The sequence below is a fragment of the Echinops telfairi genome, unplaced genomic scaffold (assembly GCF_000313985.2).
Source record: "Echinops telfairi isolate 266 unplaced genomic scaffold, ASM31398v2 ScPeMD7_7469;HRSCAF=8507_0, whole genome shotgun sequence".
NCBI lineage: Eukaryota > Metazoa > Chordata > Mammalia > Afrosoricida > Tenrecidae > Echinops > Echinops telfairi.
The window spans coordinates 88,263,422-88,282,643 of record NW_022111372.1 but is presented as its reverse complement, the minus strand read 5'-3'; the positions used below and the strand labels follow the sequence as shown (position 1 = coordinate 88,282,643).

The following is a 19,222-nucleotide window of genomic DNA, read 5'->3' as shown; positions in this document are numbered from 1 at the left end:
ATGTATGGAGTGTGATAAGAGTTGTATAAGCCCCTAATAAAATGACTTAAAAAAAGGAAAAGGTGCCTTTCTGTAATTGGCCTAATTTGTAAATAGACATCATAGAAGCCACAAAGTGGCTTTGTCTCTGAAGAAGTTTGCATAATCTCCTGGTGAAAATATTGATGAGTGAGATACAGTACTATGTAGTCTATAAAAACCACACATAATATCAGTAATAATATTAGTGGTAATAATAATAAAGAAAACAAAATAGACTACCACAAGACTGCTATCATCTTGTTGTTGTTGTTGTTGTTGTTGTTAAGTGGTGAAAAGTTGGTGCTGACCCATAACAGCCCTATGAACAGCAGAAGGAAACGCTTCCCAGTTCTGCACTATCCTCATAATTGTTCTTACGGCTGAACCCAGTGTTGCTGCCACTGTGTCAACCTATCTTGTCGAGGGTCTTGCTCTGTTTTTGCTGCCCTTAAACTTTACCCAGCATACTACCAAGTAAGGTGCATTAAATAACACTGTAGATGCCAGAATTCTATTATTCTACTAATTTACTGTCTAGTCAGTATTAAAAGCCAATAAAAACAGAATACCAAACCATTTAGTAGCTTTAAGGGTAAAGATCTTCTGAGGTCATAAATGTAGGATCTTACTGTGTTCTGTCCCTCTCGCCATCTCTTTCTGGAGATCAGTTACAAATGGAGTCACCTCTGGTCTCTCTAAATACAACCACCCTCCCTCAACTAGTATTATCTATTTCACTAGTTCAATTTTAAAATTAAAAATGTAACTTACATTACTAGTCCTATACATTTTAAGTAGGTTTTTAATTGTTTAATATAATTTACTTCTAGATTTTCTGAAAAAGAAAAATGGCTCATCCCCTGAAAACTGAATCACTTGCTGTCCAATTTGAAACCTCCAAGGGAGGCACTAAGCCTTACCTTCTCAGAGTTCAGGAGAAGATGCCCATTGGCTCTCACGGCTGCAGGCCACTTGTCACTTTGGAAGTATTATTTAAAGACAGAAAATAAAACTTAAAAGATCACGGTTTAGGCTTAACATTTTTTGAGACATAGGCTAATAACAACAAGGCTAATAATAACAATAACTCGCTAAGCAGATGTACAAGGATATTTACTGCAATCCTGTTTTAACTAAGAAACAAAACAAAAACAAAAAAATCAAAGTGGCCAATAGCAAATGACAGGGTCTATAAGCATGGTACAAGCATACAATGGAATACTGCCTAGGATTGCATATATAGGTATGAAATATATTATCAGATAGAAAAAACAAGAGAGAAAAGAGTGTACAGAAGGTGGCATCTTTGTATAAATGAGTAGATACAGACATCTGAAGCTAGTGTGTATCACTACCATCAAGTTGATCCTGACACCTAGTGGCTCCATAGGACACAGCAGACTTGCTCACTGGGCTTTCTGAGGCAGTAACTCTTGATGGAAACAGACCAACTCATCTTTCTCCTGTAGGGTGGCATGTGGGTTCAAAGTCTCAATTTTGGGGTTGGCAGTCCAACACTTAATTCACTACACCACCAGGGTTCCTTACAGCTGGTATGTGCACGCATTAAAAAATTTGTTTTCCCAAAAGAAATCACCCAAAAAAAAAAAAGTATCAGTAATGGCATTTGGAAAGTGTTGGGTTAAGAGAGCAAAGGTGAAAATTCACGTTTAATTTTTAAACTTTTCTGTACTCTTCGACTTTTTGTACTATGCACATGGCATTCACATCCATTCACATTATCAATGAAACCAGGAGGGGCATAATAGCTGAAAAGCCTGTTCTGGAACCAGACAACCTTGGTCTGCATCCAGGTTCTACCTTTTACTGACTTGGTAACCTGGAGTTAAGGTGATTCGGGCTGAGTGGGATATTTTACCTAAACCTCAGTTTCCCTATCTGTAAAATAAGAGTTACTAAAAATACTTAGAAAAGTGACTCACTTAAGCACTTGATTTTATTACCTATATGTGCTTTTTAAAACCTAATAAATATCCAAAATGTGCTGTAGCAGGCTAAAAATTCAACTATACGATTGACAGGAGCCCTGGTGGCATATTAGGTGAGCAGTGGACCACAAAATTGGCAGTTCAAACCTACTGGCTACTGCAAGGAAGGAAAATGGTCCCATCATGATTTATAGCCTCAGAAACCCTATAGAAGATTGCTATAAATTAAAATTAACCCCATAGTAGTAGTAGTGGACTATATCAGTAACAGGTACTTTAGAGATAGCCAATTTCTCTCAAAGTATTTTAAATAATAAAAAAATAGGTAACACATAGTTTAAGAACCATATTAGATTTCTTTTGGCCCTCTATTTCAAAATCTTCCTTTTATTTTTGAGAGAAAAAGTGCGCCTCAGTCCAAATATAAGAAATCATATCAGATTACTTAAAAGCCAGGCAAGCTCACTGCTGTCAAGGCAATTCTGACTCACAAAGTCCCTATAAGACAGGCCCACAGAATGGTTAGCAACCCAATGCGTAACCACTACACCTCCAGGGTTCCTGAGTTTATTTAAGAGTCTATTAAATTAAATTTGAATAGAAATAAGTTTGGTTAGCTAGTTGAGGGCCTGAAAAAAAAAGCATAGAAGTATACCCAGGTCAGAATGGGGAAAGGATGGAAAGATTATTCTTGAACACAAGAAGATTTTAATCAGAAAATTGCTACCAACTAATGCCACAATCTAGGAATTCCCTGGGAAACAGCTTCCTCAGCTCCAAAGGGAAAGTTCCTTTCAATTCTAGCATTCCCGGTTCTGTTTTTAATTGCCTTTATTCCTGCATGTAGCAAGTCCAACGAGCCATGTAACAGGTCAAATGAATTAATAGCCAACCATCAATGAACATAAAACAAGACATGTTTGGTGGCCCTACTAGTTATAAGGGTCTCTAGATATAACCACTATGAAAAGGTATTGAACAATAAGAATATGACTGGCAAATCTAAGCACATTCTTCACAATAACTTCTTAGGCATTTGAAGTCACATGACATCCTTCCCAACACAAAATAAATCTAGTCCACTTCAGTTTTAGCACTAACCTGCATTGTGGCCACATTGCCACATGATTATAAAGATAATATGAAAGATGATTTGGAACAAGATCTTTGCCAGAGACTCGAAGATCCACTGGATACCAGAACTCAAACTCCTGTTTTAGCTGATCTAATTTTTCCTTCGGGATCTGAGTCTTAGGAAATGGAGCCTCCTTGAAGAAAACATAATCCCAAACTTCCTTCGTCATCTGTTGGGGTCTGAATTAAAAATTAAACAAACAAAAATGTCATTTTTTTGCAGTCAGAACTTTAATCTAAACATGAATTAGGAATCGATGTGTTAATGCTAACAGTTATGCTAACAAAGACAAATTTGCTCCCATAAGGATGATAAAGAAGAAGCAGGAAAGAATGAAGAAAATAGAAGATGCATGGAAACAATTAGCCCAGTGGATTATTTACCACATGGACATCAGTCTTCGTGACCTTGAGACAAAAAGAACCAGATGTTGTCTAGTCGCTATTACCAACTGCTCTGAAATGGGTCAGATTAGAAGGTCCTGCATACAGAGTACATGAAAAGTGCAAAAAAACCCTCAAAATCAAGTGGTGGTAGAATTAGGGAATGAATGCTTTGTTGTGTATATTTTGGCCACAATTAGAAAAAACTACATGATTAACAATGAGTACAAAAAGAAAATGTTCTAGAATTGAATGTGGTGATAATTGTACAACTTGCTATGATATGTACTTGATAACTTGATATGTACAACTGGATAGGTCCATCTTGATATGATAGGATTATCGAATTGTATGACAGGTAGATGAAGTGCTAATAAAATTGTTTTTTAAAAAAGAAAAACAAGAACAAAACTCAATCATAAAAGACACCGATCAGCTAAGAACCAAGGCAATGGCTCTTGGTCATCCTTCAGGTCTGGAACTAAATTGACAGCCACAGCTCAATTATCAGCCAAACACTAGACAAGTCTGAAAGAGGAACAGTACTAGTAAGGCACGTACATCTTAGAATAATCAACTGTCTAAGAGTAAAACATTATCTTTTACCCAAAGACAAAATTCAGAAGGATTAGGAAAAGAGGAATGAAAACAGCAAACAGAGGGGAAGAGAGATAAGTGATGTTATAGTGGGGGGATTATAAGCATGACATGCAACAAAATGTGAATCATCTGTTGAATGGAAAACTGATCTATTCTATAAACTTTCACCAAAATCACAATAAAGCGTTGGGGGGAAAAAAGGATGATGACAGATGGATAATAGTAATTGAAGGATTATATATCAATTTGTCTTAAGTTCAATAGTAAAAGTGCAAACATATCATGACAAAATTGTGCTACAGGAATTTTAATGAAAATCAAATACAAAAAGGGATCATTTCAATATGAAAATCAAAGGATCACAACTAATGTTATTTTTACTTATCTATTTACCAACCTGATGCCTACAGGTGACTCTCCCTGTCCACGCAAGTTACCGCCCTGCAACAGGTGGGCAACTGTGTAAAATGCCATGTAAATAGTGGAATCAGAAAGTGACTCAATCAGCCACTGCTCATCCCAAGGCAAGCGAGTGCCTGCAAGACAAAGAGATGACAATCAGTGCACGAGAAAACAGACACTGATTTCATCTTCAAGATCCATGTTCTCGAACAGGGCTAATGCATTTAAACAGCTACTGACTTAGGAATTATACTTACTCTTAAATTATACTTGAATTATTAATAAAAACAAGATAATAGAGTGCTACATGGATTAGAAAAGACACACTACAAAAAAAGAACAGGAAAGACACACTTGTATGATCAGGAGTTAGTCGGGCACCACACCCCCATCCTCTAACCCAGCGGGTCTCAACATGTGGGTCGCAACCCCATTGCTGGTCGAAAGACCTTTTCACAGGGGTCAACCGATTCATAACAGTAGCAAAATTACAGTTATGAAGGAGCAATGAAAATAATTTTATGATTGGGGGGGGGGTCACCACAACATGAGGAACTGCATTAAAGGGTGGCAGCATTAGGAGGGTTGAGAACTACTGATCTAACCAAATTCTCTAATTCAAAAAATATGTGAAGAAAGGAGTAGGTTTAAAAAAAAAAGCAAGTCTGCTAACGAATTGACAGAGTCCAAACAGGAAACTTTGCAGTGTGCTTACCCAAACCATAAGTTCTTGAGCAAGCATGTTCTTGCAGCCAATCTAAGGTAGCTTCAAAATTCTTCCTGGTTTCCTCACAGAATCTACAAAAAGTAAAAGACAAAATATCGCTCTTCACATTTACCGTCTTCTACGTCTCTCATCTTCTTTCCCCTCCTTTATCACTTGTCCCCAACTTACGTTTCCAGGTTTTTTAAGCACTGAGATGTCTGCTTTTTCCAGCTCTGTTCTCCATAATCCAAGTACCTGTGAGTGGACAAATTGATTAAACTTAAAGTGGTGAGCAAAGCAACTGAAGGATGTTTCTTCTTTCTGTGAGATAGACTAACCACTGGTCACACAGGGCCACGACACACTCATCTGAAGATCGAGACATCACTGGTTTCTCAGGCTCCATGTAAACAAATGCATCTCCCTACAGGAGAGTAAAGAAAAACAGATCACATTTATATCAAGCCAACCTCCATTTCTCACTGATAAAAATTTTTATCCTGAAAATTTCTTTACCACCCATAACCAAAACCCCACATTTTCACTCTATCGTTTCTCTTTTCAAGGTACAAATGATCTGATGTTCCTTGTATATAACACTTGCTTTTGAAAAGGCACATGCCTTCTCCAGTAACAGATCACTCCAGCTCAATGAAAATGAGACTTAGTTCTCAGTCCTACGGTTTGAAAGTGTGCTGTGGCACTCTTTTATCCTCAAGTACTTTTTATTTTTAATCATTTTATTAGGGGCTCATACAACTCTTATCACAATCCATACATACATCAATCATGTAAAGCACATTTGTACATTCGTTACCCTCATCATTCTGAAAACATATGCTCTCCACTTAAGCCCCTGGCATCAGCTCCTCATTTTTCCCCTCCCTCCCTGCTGCCCCCTCCCTCATGAGCCCTTGATAATTTATAAATTATTGTTTTGTCATATCTTACACTGTCCCGACATCTCCCTTCACCCACTTTTCTGTTGTCCATCCCCCAGGAAGGAGGTTATATATAGATCCTTATCATTGGTTCTCCCTTTCCACCCAACCCTCTTAAGTACTTTTTAATGAAAAATCAAATGCAGATTCAAAGCTTTTTAAAAACTTAAATGTATGTATAAATTACAAAAGATGAAACAGTTAAACAACATAATAAACAAAATCAATGTCAACTAACTGCACATGTGAAGATTATTGAAATGACAAATGCTTTCTTAAATATTTATCATAATAAAAAAATTAAACACGGAAAATATTCACTAAAAACTGACCATGAACTTATTTTTTACTAAATATAAATATTTTTAATGTAATATGGTCCCAAATTTGTTAGGTTATTTTAATCAAAAAAATAAATAAATGAAGCAGTATTACTAATAAAATTATCCATTGTTCCATGTTTTTCATGTAATTTTTCATGTTAAAATTAAATAGTTGAGCTGTAGTTTAAAGAAGGCAGTTTGAAAACAAATATTTACCATTGGTTTCTCTCAAAATCTCAATTAATGAAACAAATAGATGTGGATCATTTTATGGCACGAACCTACAAAGACAGGAGAGCTGACAGTTCAACAATAAGCCAGGAGTCGAGAATGCTATAAAGGAATCCAATTTGATTTATAGCATAACCAAGACTTCAGAATTAGTTGTACTAGATAGCTCTGGAGGTAGAAGGAAAATGAGGCTGAATAAAAGAATATTGATTGGAAGTAATTAGAACCTTAGATGCCCTAATCCCACACTACGCAGCCAGGCAGCTTTCCCTCTCTAGGGAATAAACTGTGAAGGTGTACTCTCTGGACAGCATGGATTGCTCAGTGAAAATAAGGGGGCGAAAGCAAAAGCACTGAGTATTGATCCCCACCACTAGAAAACTGTTCCCATTTATTTCCATAATGCTTTGTTAGGCTTAGATCTTACAGGGCTGAGACTACAAGAATATTCTATGGGGAATCTAGAAACCAAGAATCAATATTAAAGAATACTTTCACATCTCCCCTGGCAAAGTAGTGACAAATCCTACTCACAAGCAAAAAGCTTCCAATCATCTTTTTAAACACCTTCTTAAATATAGAGTCTTCCAGAAAGAACTAAGAGAAAATTACATAGTCACGAACCAAGAATAGCGTCCTATAAAAAAGGATCAGTCAAAAACAAAAATGGGCTTTTCAATTGGTCCTGAGTTGGTAGTTGTTAAAGCTGGATGAGATATATAAAGGATTTAACAGACTCTACCTTCTTTGAAATTTTCAAAATGAATATCCTTATAAACAAGCTCTTCAAAAGTGTTTACTTACCTACAAACACACATACAATAATAAATTAAAAATCATAGTGGAAAAAAATGATAACTAGCTGACAAAGAAGAGCAAAGGACTTCCAGGGTCTAAGAGGTCTAGTATCTAAATAATAATTCAAAAAGAAAAAAACTGAGAAACTGGATGGAGTAGACAACAAGAGTCAAGAAATTTTCTCAAAATAGAACACAAGTGTCCAAGTAGAAGGAACCTGCTAAGCACCCAACAGAATAAATAAAAATTTACCCACTCAGGTAAACCATGCAGAAATTTCAGAATAAAAAATTCTATAAACTTCCATGGAAGGGTGAGGGGGAAGAGAAGCGGCACACGTCATATACAAAATATCATTTATTGCTAGAATATCTTTGTAATACACTGAAATATGAAAGAGCAAAGCCCTCAAAAATTTGAAGGAGAACTAGTTCCAACTGAGAATTCTACAACCAGGGAGACGAGTATGACAACAGAATAAAGAGGTTTCAGGCCTAGAAGATCATAGAGGTTATTTCACGAGCACTCTTTCTCAGAGCAGCTATTAAAGGCAGAGCACCTCCAAAGCGAAAGAACCCCCGGGAAAGAGGAAACAATGAGTGAAGTTGGAAACAAGAGATCCAACTCAAGAGGAGAAAGTGAACCCTTAGGGAACGGCGAGTAAACAATCCAGATGACATCCACGCCTGAGCACAGGTGGCTCTGAGAGCGCTCTCTCCATGATGGAACCAACAGACCTTTTCTTAAACCAACACATTGATATGTTCGAAAGTAATGAAAGGAGAACATACAGCTAGATCAATAAGCATATCAAAAATAAGCAAATGGACAGTGGGGTAGAAAACTGCTAGCTCTAAGAAAACCCAAAAGCTGCAGAAAATTATCATTTAAGCAGCAGCAACATCATACATATGCCAGCCATGCCCCAAAAACATAAACAATGACTAGCATACATTACAACATAAGCTATAATATACTACATCGGGGACACGGTGTTGGGAAGCATGTAAGACTGTATGAGGGGAAAGATGAAGACAGACAGACACTGGGGACAAGGTTGGAGAATTAAACTTCATCTTCCACAGCAGAAATGCCTAATACAGAAGGAAAAAAGTAAAATAAAAATCAAGTAATCGTGCTGCAAGCATTTAGATTGCAGACAGCTGTCAACAAGATGGAGGTCAGCACTAAGCGAAAACAAAAACAGTTGCAGGCAGTCACTTGCAAGGAAGGAAAATTGGTAAGAGAGGAAATTGATTCTTGTGTGGCTGTTTTGTTTTTAATTTTATTAAATCTGAAATCTATCAGATTTAATAAAATTACCTCTCCCACTGTTTCTCCACTCATGGGTGGTAGAAAATCCAGGGCTACAAAACCAGATACTTACATTTTATCCTGGATTATGGGGCAATAGTACAAAAGTTGTTTTTGTTTTCTGTTTTTCAGAAAAGGGGGTGGTAGATCAAATAAGTATGGGAACCTATACTCTACAGAAAGACTAAATGTAACTGTCAAAAATAAAATTTCAACTTAAAAAGTAGAACAGCTAAATACTCTCAAAAGTGATGAGAGAGAGAAAGGGAGGAAAGAGACAGGGACAGTACAGCACCACAGTGCCTAACATGGCCAAGAGGCCACTGCCAAAGGGCATTCTTAAAGCTCTGCTGTGTCACATTTGTCCGCTTGAATACACTGCCTCCATTACAGAGGAGCTGTTCAAATGAAAGAAAGTCTTCATTCACCTCCTATTCTCACCACAAAATTACAAAATAAATATAGTTCCAGGTTCTATTACAGAACGAACTGCTAATAACACACTGTAATCTATTAACTGAAAGCTCTCCTTCTAAAAGAGCCTTCTGGTAGAGTCTGTCACATACAGAGTCAATCATCTTTTTCTGAATAGTCTTCTTGACATCTTGGACCTTCTGTCCATTAAATCCATCCACCAGCATGACCTAAAAAGGACACAAAGCAGAGAGAAAAACACATACAAAATAATTAAAATTGGCTTTGAGTACAACTCCAAAATTTGTCCAACTAAAACTGACTTCCACTCATGCAACCAGGAAACTTTTAGTAGGAAATGTATCACATATAACTGTACTTTAGTGAAGCATGGACAACAAATACATATGACACACTTTTTTTAACATTTTCTCTTTATTCATTAATAAGACACATGTATCTTTATGAGAATAGTTGGGTAGCTATCATAATCATGACTAGAAGGCATACTCACTTCCTACTCTTCAGGATTCCATGTGAAGAAAATTCAACCAAATGAACTCATCCCAGCCCTGATGGCTGAGTGTCTGCAGCTCAGCCCCATGCACTCTTCTCTTTCCAAGTCTATTCTTTGCTTGTGCGAGTGAAAATCTGGCTCACATGGTTGACATTTTTCAACTCTCCTTATACTGAGGGAACATATTTAAAAATGAACAATAATTCTGCCCAGTGTTGCCACTTTCTCAGGTAATAGAGCTGATGCCATAGGACAGCTGTCCTATGTCCTGCTTAGTCTCTGGGAACCTTAGTGAAGAAGACATGTGCTCTGGACCAATCCCCCAATGCTTTAACACACCAAAATTATCATTTATCTATTTAATAATTGCAAAGTATATGTGTTAATCATTACAGCATAACGATTAAGAACACAAATCATGGAGCCAAGCTGCCTAGATTTGAATCCAAGCTGTTGTTCATTAGTTGGCTAATCCTGGATAAGTTACTGAATAATTGCTTCATGCCTCAGTTTTCTCTGTAAAATGGGAATGACAATATCTACTTCACAGAGTTATTTTAAGAATAAAATAAGCTAACATATAAGTGTTAGTTTTTAATTTCACTAAAACTGTCTATCACTTTTTTTAAAAGACACATAACCATTATAAGAGCAAAGAACATTTTCATTTGGGTCCTTAATCTTTATTTCCATCTCAAATCACTCACAGCTTGTATTTTTTTAATTAGTTATTTTATTGGGAGCTCTTACAGATATTATGACAATCCATAACTCAATTAGATCAAGCATAATTATACAATTACTGCCACCATCAGTTTCGAAACATTTTCTTTTTTCTTGAACTCTTTGATATCAGCTCCCCTTTATCCACTCCTTCCCCACATCCTACACCCCGTGAATCCTTATTATTATATATTTTTATTACTATAATTACTTTTGCCATATACATAGACTAGTCTTTTCATGGAAATATAAGCCATAATACCAGAAAAGTTCAGAATGGATTTGGTTTTTTGCCAGCTCGCTAACCAAAAAGTCAGCTGCAGGAGAAAGATGTGGCAATCTGCTTCCATAGAGAGTTCAGCCTTGGCCATCCTCTGGAAGAGCTCCACTCTGTCCTATGGGGTCACGCTACCTTAGAACGGACTCGATGGCCTCGAGTAAGTTTAACAAATGAGTTAACGCACTGAATAAAACTGCTTATCGAAAAAATTAATATCTTAATTAAGACAGGAAAAGAAGGGGCCCATCATTCTTCACACAATAAAACATTAGCATTTATTGCACAGTAATATGAATTAACTTTAAATGACTTCCCAAGAAACTCATTCCTTAAATATTCCTCGAGGGCAGAAAAATGTCATCTTTGCAAATGCTTTTAGACTAAAAGGCATAGTTTCAGAAATGTGAAAACAGAGAAATACACTCAAGCCTGTATTCATCATTCTCAAGTCAGTATATAGGTAAAATTATATTGAAATGTTCTATATTTTTCCCAAACTACTTAGAAAATGTTGCAAATCACAGAATAAATCAAGTCCAAGCAATCAAAAGTACTACTTACACCATCATAAAATCCTTTGAGATATAATTTCTCTTTGGCCTCTGCAAGTTTTTCTCGATCGTTCTGGCTCTGAATTTTCAACTCGTCGCATATGGTTACAGCAGAAAGATTTCCAAAACCTGTGATTTCAATGATTGGCACCTGCAGAGAACAGTGATGTCAGGAGCATGCTCCCACTAAATGCACACAAAAATAGCCCAATGGGGCACAGTGCTTTCACCTCTACTGTCCAGTAAAATCAGCTCAGATTTTATATCATTATAGCAGAAACACCTATTAGTTAAACGGAGGTGATTCACTTCCAGGTGTGAATTTTTCCTCCTCCTCCCTACTGTACCTGCCTAAAATTCTGGCACATCTGTGAACAACAACCCCTACCTTGGCCCTCCCCAATGTACTGCACACACACCATCTCAACTCTCGATCTTCCACTAACATACAGATATCTAAAATAATGTTGGACCAACAAAATGTTGTAAACAACTAATTAGAGAAGTGGTCTTGATTTTAGATTATAAGTGTTCTAGACTCATCATGAAAGTTAAACACAAGTAATTAATTCTTTTCCCTCTGTAGGCACTGACCAAAACATGAACAGAAGGACTAGAAAGGAGAAGCGTGCAGGGTTTGCTCAGATTTATTTGGAGTGGAAGTAAACATCAATGCATAACACAACAATATTTGTCTTTAGATTCCAGGAAAGTGGCCGAACTAACAAAATAAGCTGCTACCAAATTAATTTTGCTAAATATGTTATTTGTTCTAGACCTACAGGTGCCAGATGCTAAGAAAATGCTTACTGTTAGTTTTTTCCTAGCTTCTTTCTACCACAGCAGGTATAAAATTAGAGTACGGAAATCTCTAAGAAAATTCTATCTTTTTTGTTTGTTTGTTTCATATTCAAACAATTATTTAGTTACAGGAAAAACCTACTTTTCCTCCAGGAAGGACATGTATGTGAATTATTATTAGTCATCTACACACTCACCGGTTCAAACGGCAAGACCATGTCATCTCTAACTCCATACTTTGCCCTTAAAGCCTAAATAAAAAAATTTCACAAATTAGCAGTAACAATCAACATTTAATTGTTATCATTATTGAAAAGCAAATTTACAACTTTTCTTTTTCCTTACCCAGATAATTTTAATTTTGTTATTTCTTTTACGTTTCTTTTAATTGTTCTTTTTTTTTTAATTACACTTTTTCTTAATCTATCATTTGTTCATCATTCCTAAAGAGACTAATTATTTTTAACTGTATCAAATACTTCAAGGATGGATCTATGATGTTTAGAAACTCAGCATTTCAAACTACAATGACTGACTCAATAAAACTGGACTACTACAAGCAAAAACTCACTATACATACAAATTACTTAATATAAGGCCCAAATTCTAGGCAACAAGGAAAATGTCAGCGTCAGAAAACTCTTTCAAAGTTCTAAGAAGTATATTCAAAATATAAAAGAACAGAAAATCAAGAAGTGTGCTAAAGATAGTAGTTTAAAAATAAATGCCTGTTTTCATTAGCCAAGTTCCACTGTGTATTTCAAAAGTACCTAACAAAGTGACAAAGAAGAAATAAGAATAAGAAACTCAAATACACACTTGCTTTTTCTTCAGGTCTCTGAGAGCAGCAAGATCATCAGGAGAGTCCGAAGGAACACTTGTGACCACACCAGTTCCTAATAAAGAAAATGTGCAACTAACTAATACAATCAAAATTAGCTGTGTGTCCAGAGAGAAATTTCTAGAAAGAAATAAACTCTTTACCTTTATCCTCCTTGATAGTGAGCATTGGGAGAACATAGATCACCTTATAGGATGTTAAAGGTGCAGAAAGAGATGCAGCAAGAATTTCCTGCATAAGAAAAAAGATAAACATATAAATTAAAGAAACATTTTTAACCATTAGAATTTAAAGCAATGTTAATATTTTAAGTCCCGATAAGCTAATAATAAACAATGTATGCATTAAAATCAAGCTCACTTTTCTATAACTATTGGGATAAAAGTCATTTGAAATAATAATATCCAAAATATGACAAGATTATGATGAAATTATCACCCTAATGCACTTTTTGTGACACTGTAATACTGGAGGAAAACAACTTAGGAATTCGTAATAAAAACCACAAAAATATTCACACAACTAAGGCCCAGCTATACAATCTCAGAAATTTTTTTCTCAAAGAAAAAGTCTGTGCATTGCTATTATACCATACTAACACAACCTGGAAATAGCTAGCAAAACAAGAGAGAAAAAGATTTCATACAATAGGCTATACTGCAGAGATCAAATACTGGACAGCCACTACAAGCAGTAATTAAAAAGACTGAAGAATAAGATCCAACAATACTGGGTTCCACAGCAAACAGCTACAATTACATGCTTTAGTTTAGGAAAATTTCAACTCCATCCAGTTCCCGCCCTTCCTACTTTATTTATCAATGTAAGAAATCGTTCTAGAATTCACAATCATATTAGTGAAAGCTAAATATTCTTTTAACACTCTTCCAGGCTAAAAAGTAGCCATCCATTTTCCTCACTCCCAATTGTGCTTGGATTAACATGGATTAAACTGCATTAAGAACAAGAAAACAATGTGCACTGCCACTGTTCCCAAGGACTTCTCAGATACAACTCCAACAGGGGTACCTAATGGCACATCTCATTTTTACTTAGCAAAAAAGTGGAAACTATTCAAACATCTATTAAAACCACACAATATTGAAAAAGAAGAATGAGGAAGCTTTTTATGTACTAATAATTTCCAAGACACTCATTCACACAAATAACCCACTCACTCACTACCATCAAGCTGATTGCAATTCATAGCGACCCTATGGAACAGACAGACTCAGGCTGTCCCTGTGCTTTCCAAAGCTATGAATCTTCACGGGAGCAGAAAGCCTTATCTTTTCCCTCCGAGCAGCTAGTGGCCGTGAACCACCAACACTGAGGTTAGCAACCCAACATGTAACCCACTACAACATCAGGGCTCCTTAATTGCCAAGACATAGGTTAGGGGAAAAAACAAAATCATGGACACATGTTCACCACAGCTGTATTCACAATGACAAAAGACTTGAAATAGCTTAAGTGCCCATTAACAGATGAATCGATAAACAAGCTGTGGCACAATGCTCCGCAATAATAAAGAATGATTGAAGGACCTGTAAAACATTTCATAACATGGATAAATCTGGAGGACATTATGCTAAGTGAATAAGTCTCCAACAACAGAACAAAAAAATATATGAAACCACTACTATGAAAAGTCAAGAATAGGTTTACACATAGAAAGAAACGTGAGTTACCAGGGATAAAAGCAAGAGAAAATCTAGTGGTAACTAGCTAATGCACAATGTTAATTAATGTAAGGGGAAATATGGGAGAAGTCAGCACAACGCAACAGAGGCAAAGGACAGCACTGGGAGGTAGGCAAAAATAAACAATGATTACAGTAAATGCTAGAACATATTCAATCTTGCAACAACAGTAATCACAAACAATAATTTGCGAGTAGGTACACAGGTAAATATATATCCTAAACAGGTGAGGGAAATCATATGGAAATACACCTACATGCATGGGTATGGTTGTGCATATGTCTACAAAATTTTAAATGATGCACATACTATTATATTCATATAATATCATGTAGAGGGTACAGTTATGGAAATAACAAGACACCAGGACTAAATTATCAGATGTGAAGGCTAAGGACCTTATCTTCTTAGTCACTGGGGATATCAAGGTCTACTGGCAAAAAACAGTTCATAAAGACAATGTTCTACACCCAAGTCTGTTGCTTAGCATCTAGAGTCTTAAAAGCTTATGAGTGGACATCTGAAAACCTAAGTATTGGTCTCTTCCTACCTGAAGCAAGGGAAAACGAAGAAAATTGAAGGCTCATGGAGGGAATTGGTACTAAAGACTAAGGGTCCACATCAACATCCTCTAACATGAGAACTAAGGTCTCAAAATGAGTTAAAAGTGTAAATCAAATTTCAGATTAAAAACTAAATGAATTGCTAAGACCAGATTAACTGGTCAAAAAATGACTGAGACAATCACTCTCAGATAACCTTCTAACTGAAAATGAAGAGACTCCCAGAGGCTACCTTTCAGGCCAATGAAAAGCTGAGCCTAATAAAATAAATGTTAACAACCAGGAAGAATATAGAAGAATCAACTATACGAGACCAAAAAGGAGACATCTGCCCAAAACCTAAGATGAGACAGCAAGAAGGGCCAAAGAAACAGAGAATGGAAACAAAGAACCCAGGGAGAAAGGGAGGAGAGCTCGGACACCTTGTGGGGATTGCAAACAAAGTCAGGCAACAATTTCTGCATGAGCTATTGACTGGAAAACGAATTTGCTATTTAAACTTCCACCAAGAGCACTCAAAAAAGTGTTTAAGAAAGCAAGCAAAATTCAGAAATCTGCTTATCCAACTTACCTCTCCCATTAATTCCTTAACAACAGGTACCACTCCATTGTCTTTGGTAAAACCCTGGTATGACATATTCCTGGCAGCTCTTTGGGTACAGATAAATATATCACCAGTCGCTGTCTCAAACCCAATGTACTTCATATCAGGGCGAACCCAACAATTTGTCTGTCCAAACATGGTCTCAGGCCTGAGAGTAGCGGCTACCAAGAAAATATTTTTCCCTTTCAGGCCACTAGAAAGAAATACAAATAGATATTTATGGGGTTTTTTAATTGTGCATTCTACAACTATTTAATATTTCATAAAAGATTAAGTAATAAGTCCTTGGCAAACTTACCTTAACTTGGATGGATATGGCTCAAGCACTTTCAATTTGATTAAAGTATATTCCTGCGGTCCAACACCCTGAAGAAATATACAACAACAAAAATTTGAAGGGGAAGGGAGAAGATTTATATTAGCCTAATCTAAGTAATAGATCTGTTTCAATTTCTAAAATGGGTTCTTGCTTTACTAGAATATTTTTTTCTTCCAATGAAGAATCTAACAGCAGTCCACTGACCATGTTCAGAAGAAAGTCTAGTCTGTGGATGGTGATTTGATAATTAGCCCAAAGATTATGTGCTGCAAGCCTCGGCACAATTTATCTCTAAGAAGATACAATCAATACCAATCCCTTCTCCTGAGCAGGTCCCACAGAGCAGTCATCATAGACATACACTGGACCAGAAGTAAGATGATGTACATTCTAAAATGAGCATGGCCCCTTACTTAGCGACTGACCTGAGGGAATCACAATCACTAAGCCTTCTTTTCTTCCTCTGTAAATTAACTATGCATGTCTTACATAGAATTGTTCTAAGGAACACTTAGAAAATAAGTGGGAAAGTGCTTTGAAAAACTATAGAAATATATCAAAACTTGATATATTGAGCAAGGGTCATTAAATGGTTTGAGCTGTTGAATGAAGAGTCGATCTTAAATGTAAATCCTTTCACTTAACACATGATAAAAAATTCATTTAAAAAAATGGGGATATGCAAAAAAAAAATCCTAGCATTGTGAATGGGGGTGAGGGCGGAGTGGGGACCCAGGGCCCATCTGTGGGAAATTGGACATCCCCTTGCAGGAGGGCTGCGGGGAGGAGATGAGCCAGTCAGGGTGCAGTGTAACGATAAAATATACAATTTTCCTCTAGTTCTTGAATGCTTCCTCCCCCCCACTATCCCACTATCTTGATCCTAATTCTACCTTGCATATCCGGCTGGACCGGAGGATGTACACTGGCACAGATAGGAACTGGAAATACGGGGAATCCAGGACAGATGAACCCCTCAGGAGTAGTGGTGAAAGTGGCAATATCAGGAGGGTGGAGGGAAAGTGAGGGAGAAAGGGGGAACAGAGTACAAGGTCTACATATAACCTCCTCCCTGGAAGACGACAGCAGAGAAGTGGGTGAGGGAGACATTGGATGGTGTGAGATATGACAAAATAATAATCATTTATAAATTATCAAGGGTTCAGGGGGAGAGGGGAGCGGGAAGGGAAGGGAAGAAAATGAGGATCTGATACCAAGGGCTCAAGTAGAAAGTAGGTGTTTGTTTTGAGAATGATGGCAACATATGTACAAATGTGCTTGACACAATGGATGTATGTATGGATTGTGGTAAGAGTTGTATGAGCCCCTAATAAAATGATTTAAAAAAAATTAGAGACAAAAAAAAAATGGGGATATGCTCTCTATGGGAACCTGACTGCTGAGAGAGAGCATGGCCGTCCCAGAGTTTTTTGGCATATAATTTTCATATCATACAATTCAATAGTCCAATCACTTAAAGAAGAGTTAGTACACAGGAACTGCCCCAATCCCAACTACATGGACACCCCCTCTCCCCCTCCAGAAGAATGAACTACAGAGGACAACACTGAAGCTACAGTTCAAGGAGAGGGTCCAGTCTGATCAGAGCACACAGGAGCAAACAAAGAGGGAAGGAGAGAAAGTGGAACACTTTCCCGGAGGACGATATTCCTGCTCAGAGCAGCCAATGCACAGAGGGGACCATAGGGTCCTCCCCACCACGAAATACGACATCCCTCACTGACCCATAGCGCTTCAAGGGACAACCCTAGAGGTACAGTGCGGAAATTACGCCCGATTCAACCCCACTATACGGGGATGAAATGCTAAGGGCATGCAACAGAGCAGCAAGGGAAGCAAAGCAATGAAGTCCCCAGAGAATACCAAAAATAGACTTTGGGGCCAGAGCGTGGCACCCCATCAGACTCAACCGTAAAACACTCCTAAGGTTAACACACAGACCTGGAACTCTTTATAGGCGTTTTGTTTTTTTGTCTTTGGTTTTGTTGTTGGTTTTGGTTTTCTTTTGTTGTTTTGCTCTGCCTTGTTTTTTTGCTTATTACTGTCTCAGCATGTCTATCTGGTTAAGATAGGTAGGATAAACAATCCATTGGAGAAAACAATGGAACCAAGGGTTTGGGGAGGACATGGGAGAGGGGTGACAGGGAAAGGAAGTGGGTGTTAACAAACTCAGGGACAAGGGAACAAGTGACTTAAAATTGATGGCGCGGAGGGCACAGGATGCCTGTTAGGGCTTGATCAAGGGCAATGTACCTAAGAGGAATTATTGAAACCCGAATGAAGGTCGAACATGATAGTGGGACAAGAGGAAAGTAAAAGGAAATAGAGCAAGGAACTAGGAGGTAAAGGGCATCTATAGAGGTCTAAATACAGGCATGTACATATGTAAACAATACGAGAGGGAAATAGATCTATGTATATATATTTATATGTTAAGTATCAAAGTAGCAGGCAGACATCGGGCCTCTACTCAAGCACTCCCTTAACGCAAGAACACTTTTTCCTAATAAACTGGAATTCTGTGATGCTCACCTTCCTGACATGATTGCTGAAGACAAAATGGGTGCACAGCAAATGTGGTGAAGAAAGTTAATGATGCCCAGCTATCAAAAGATATAGTGTCTGGGGTCTTAAAGGCTTGAAGATAAACAAGCGACCATCTAGCCAAGAAGCAACAAAGTCCACAAGGAAGAAGCACACCAACCTGTGTGATCATGAGATATTGATGGGATCAGGTATTTGGCATCAAAGACCCAGAACAAAAAATCATTATCAGTGTGAATGAGGGGGAGTGGAGACGCAAAGTCCATCTGTAAGCAATTGGACATCCCCTTACAGAAGGGTCACAAGGAAGAGACAAGCCAGTCAGGCTGCTGTATAGCACCAATGAAACATACAACTTTCCTCTAGTTCTTTAATGCTGCCTTCCCGCCCCCGCCGCCCCATCACCACTATCATGATCCCAATTCTACCTTACAAATCAGGCCAGACCAGATCATGTACACAGGTATAGATAAGAGCTGGAAACAAAGGGAATCCAGGACAGATAAACCCCTCAGGACCAATAATGAGAGTAGTAATA

The 19,222-nt window shown here is 37.4% G+C and overlaps 1 protein-coding gene across 1 annotated transcript in view; it reads right to left on the bottom strand.

Annotated features, from left to right (window-relative positions):
- The window catches only part of LARS1 (leucyl-tRNA synthetase 1), an 88,096-nt gene that overhangs the window by 28,146 nt on the left and 40,728 nt on the right, over window positions 1–19,222 (bottom strand). The window contains exons 9-21 of the mRNA XM_004696697.2: window positions 16,099–16,166; window positions 15,768–15,993; window positions 13,074–13,161; window positions 12,909–12,985; window positions 12,287–12,340; window positions 11,299–11,439; window positions 9,370–9,447; window positions 5,535–5,620; window positions 5,386–5,451; window positions 5,206–5,288; window positions 4,486–4,624; window positions 3,072–3,284; window positions 942–999 (exon numbers count right to left, since the gene is read on the bottom strand). Of these exons, the coding sequence (XP_004696754.2) occupies window positions 942–999; window positions 3,072–3,284; window positions 4,486–4,624; window positions 5,206–5,288; window positions 5,386–5,451; window positions 5,535–5,620; window positions 9,370–9,447; window positions 11,299–11,439; window positions 12,287–12,340; window positions 12,909–12,985; window positions 13,074–13,161; window positions 15,768–15,993; window positions 16,099–16,166 (1,377 nt within the window). The remainder of the gene's footprint in view (window positions 1–941; window positions 1,000–3,071; window positions 3,285–4,485; window positions 4,625–5,205; window positions 5,289–5,385; window positions 5,452–5,534; window positions 5,621–9,369; window positions 9,448–11,298; window positions 11,440–12,286; window positions 12,341–12,908; window positions 12,986–13,073; window positions 13,162–15,767; window positions 15,994–16,098; window positions 16,167–19,222) is intronic.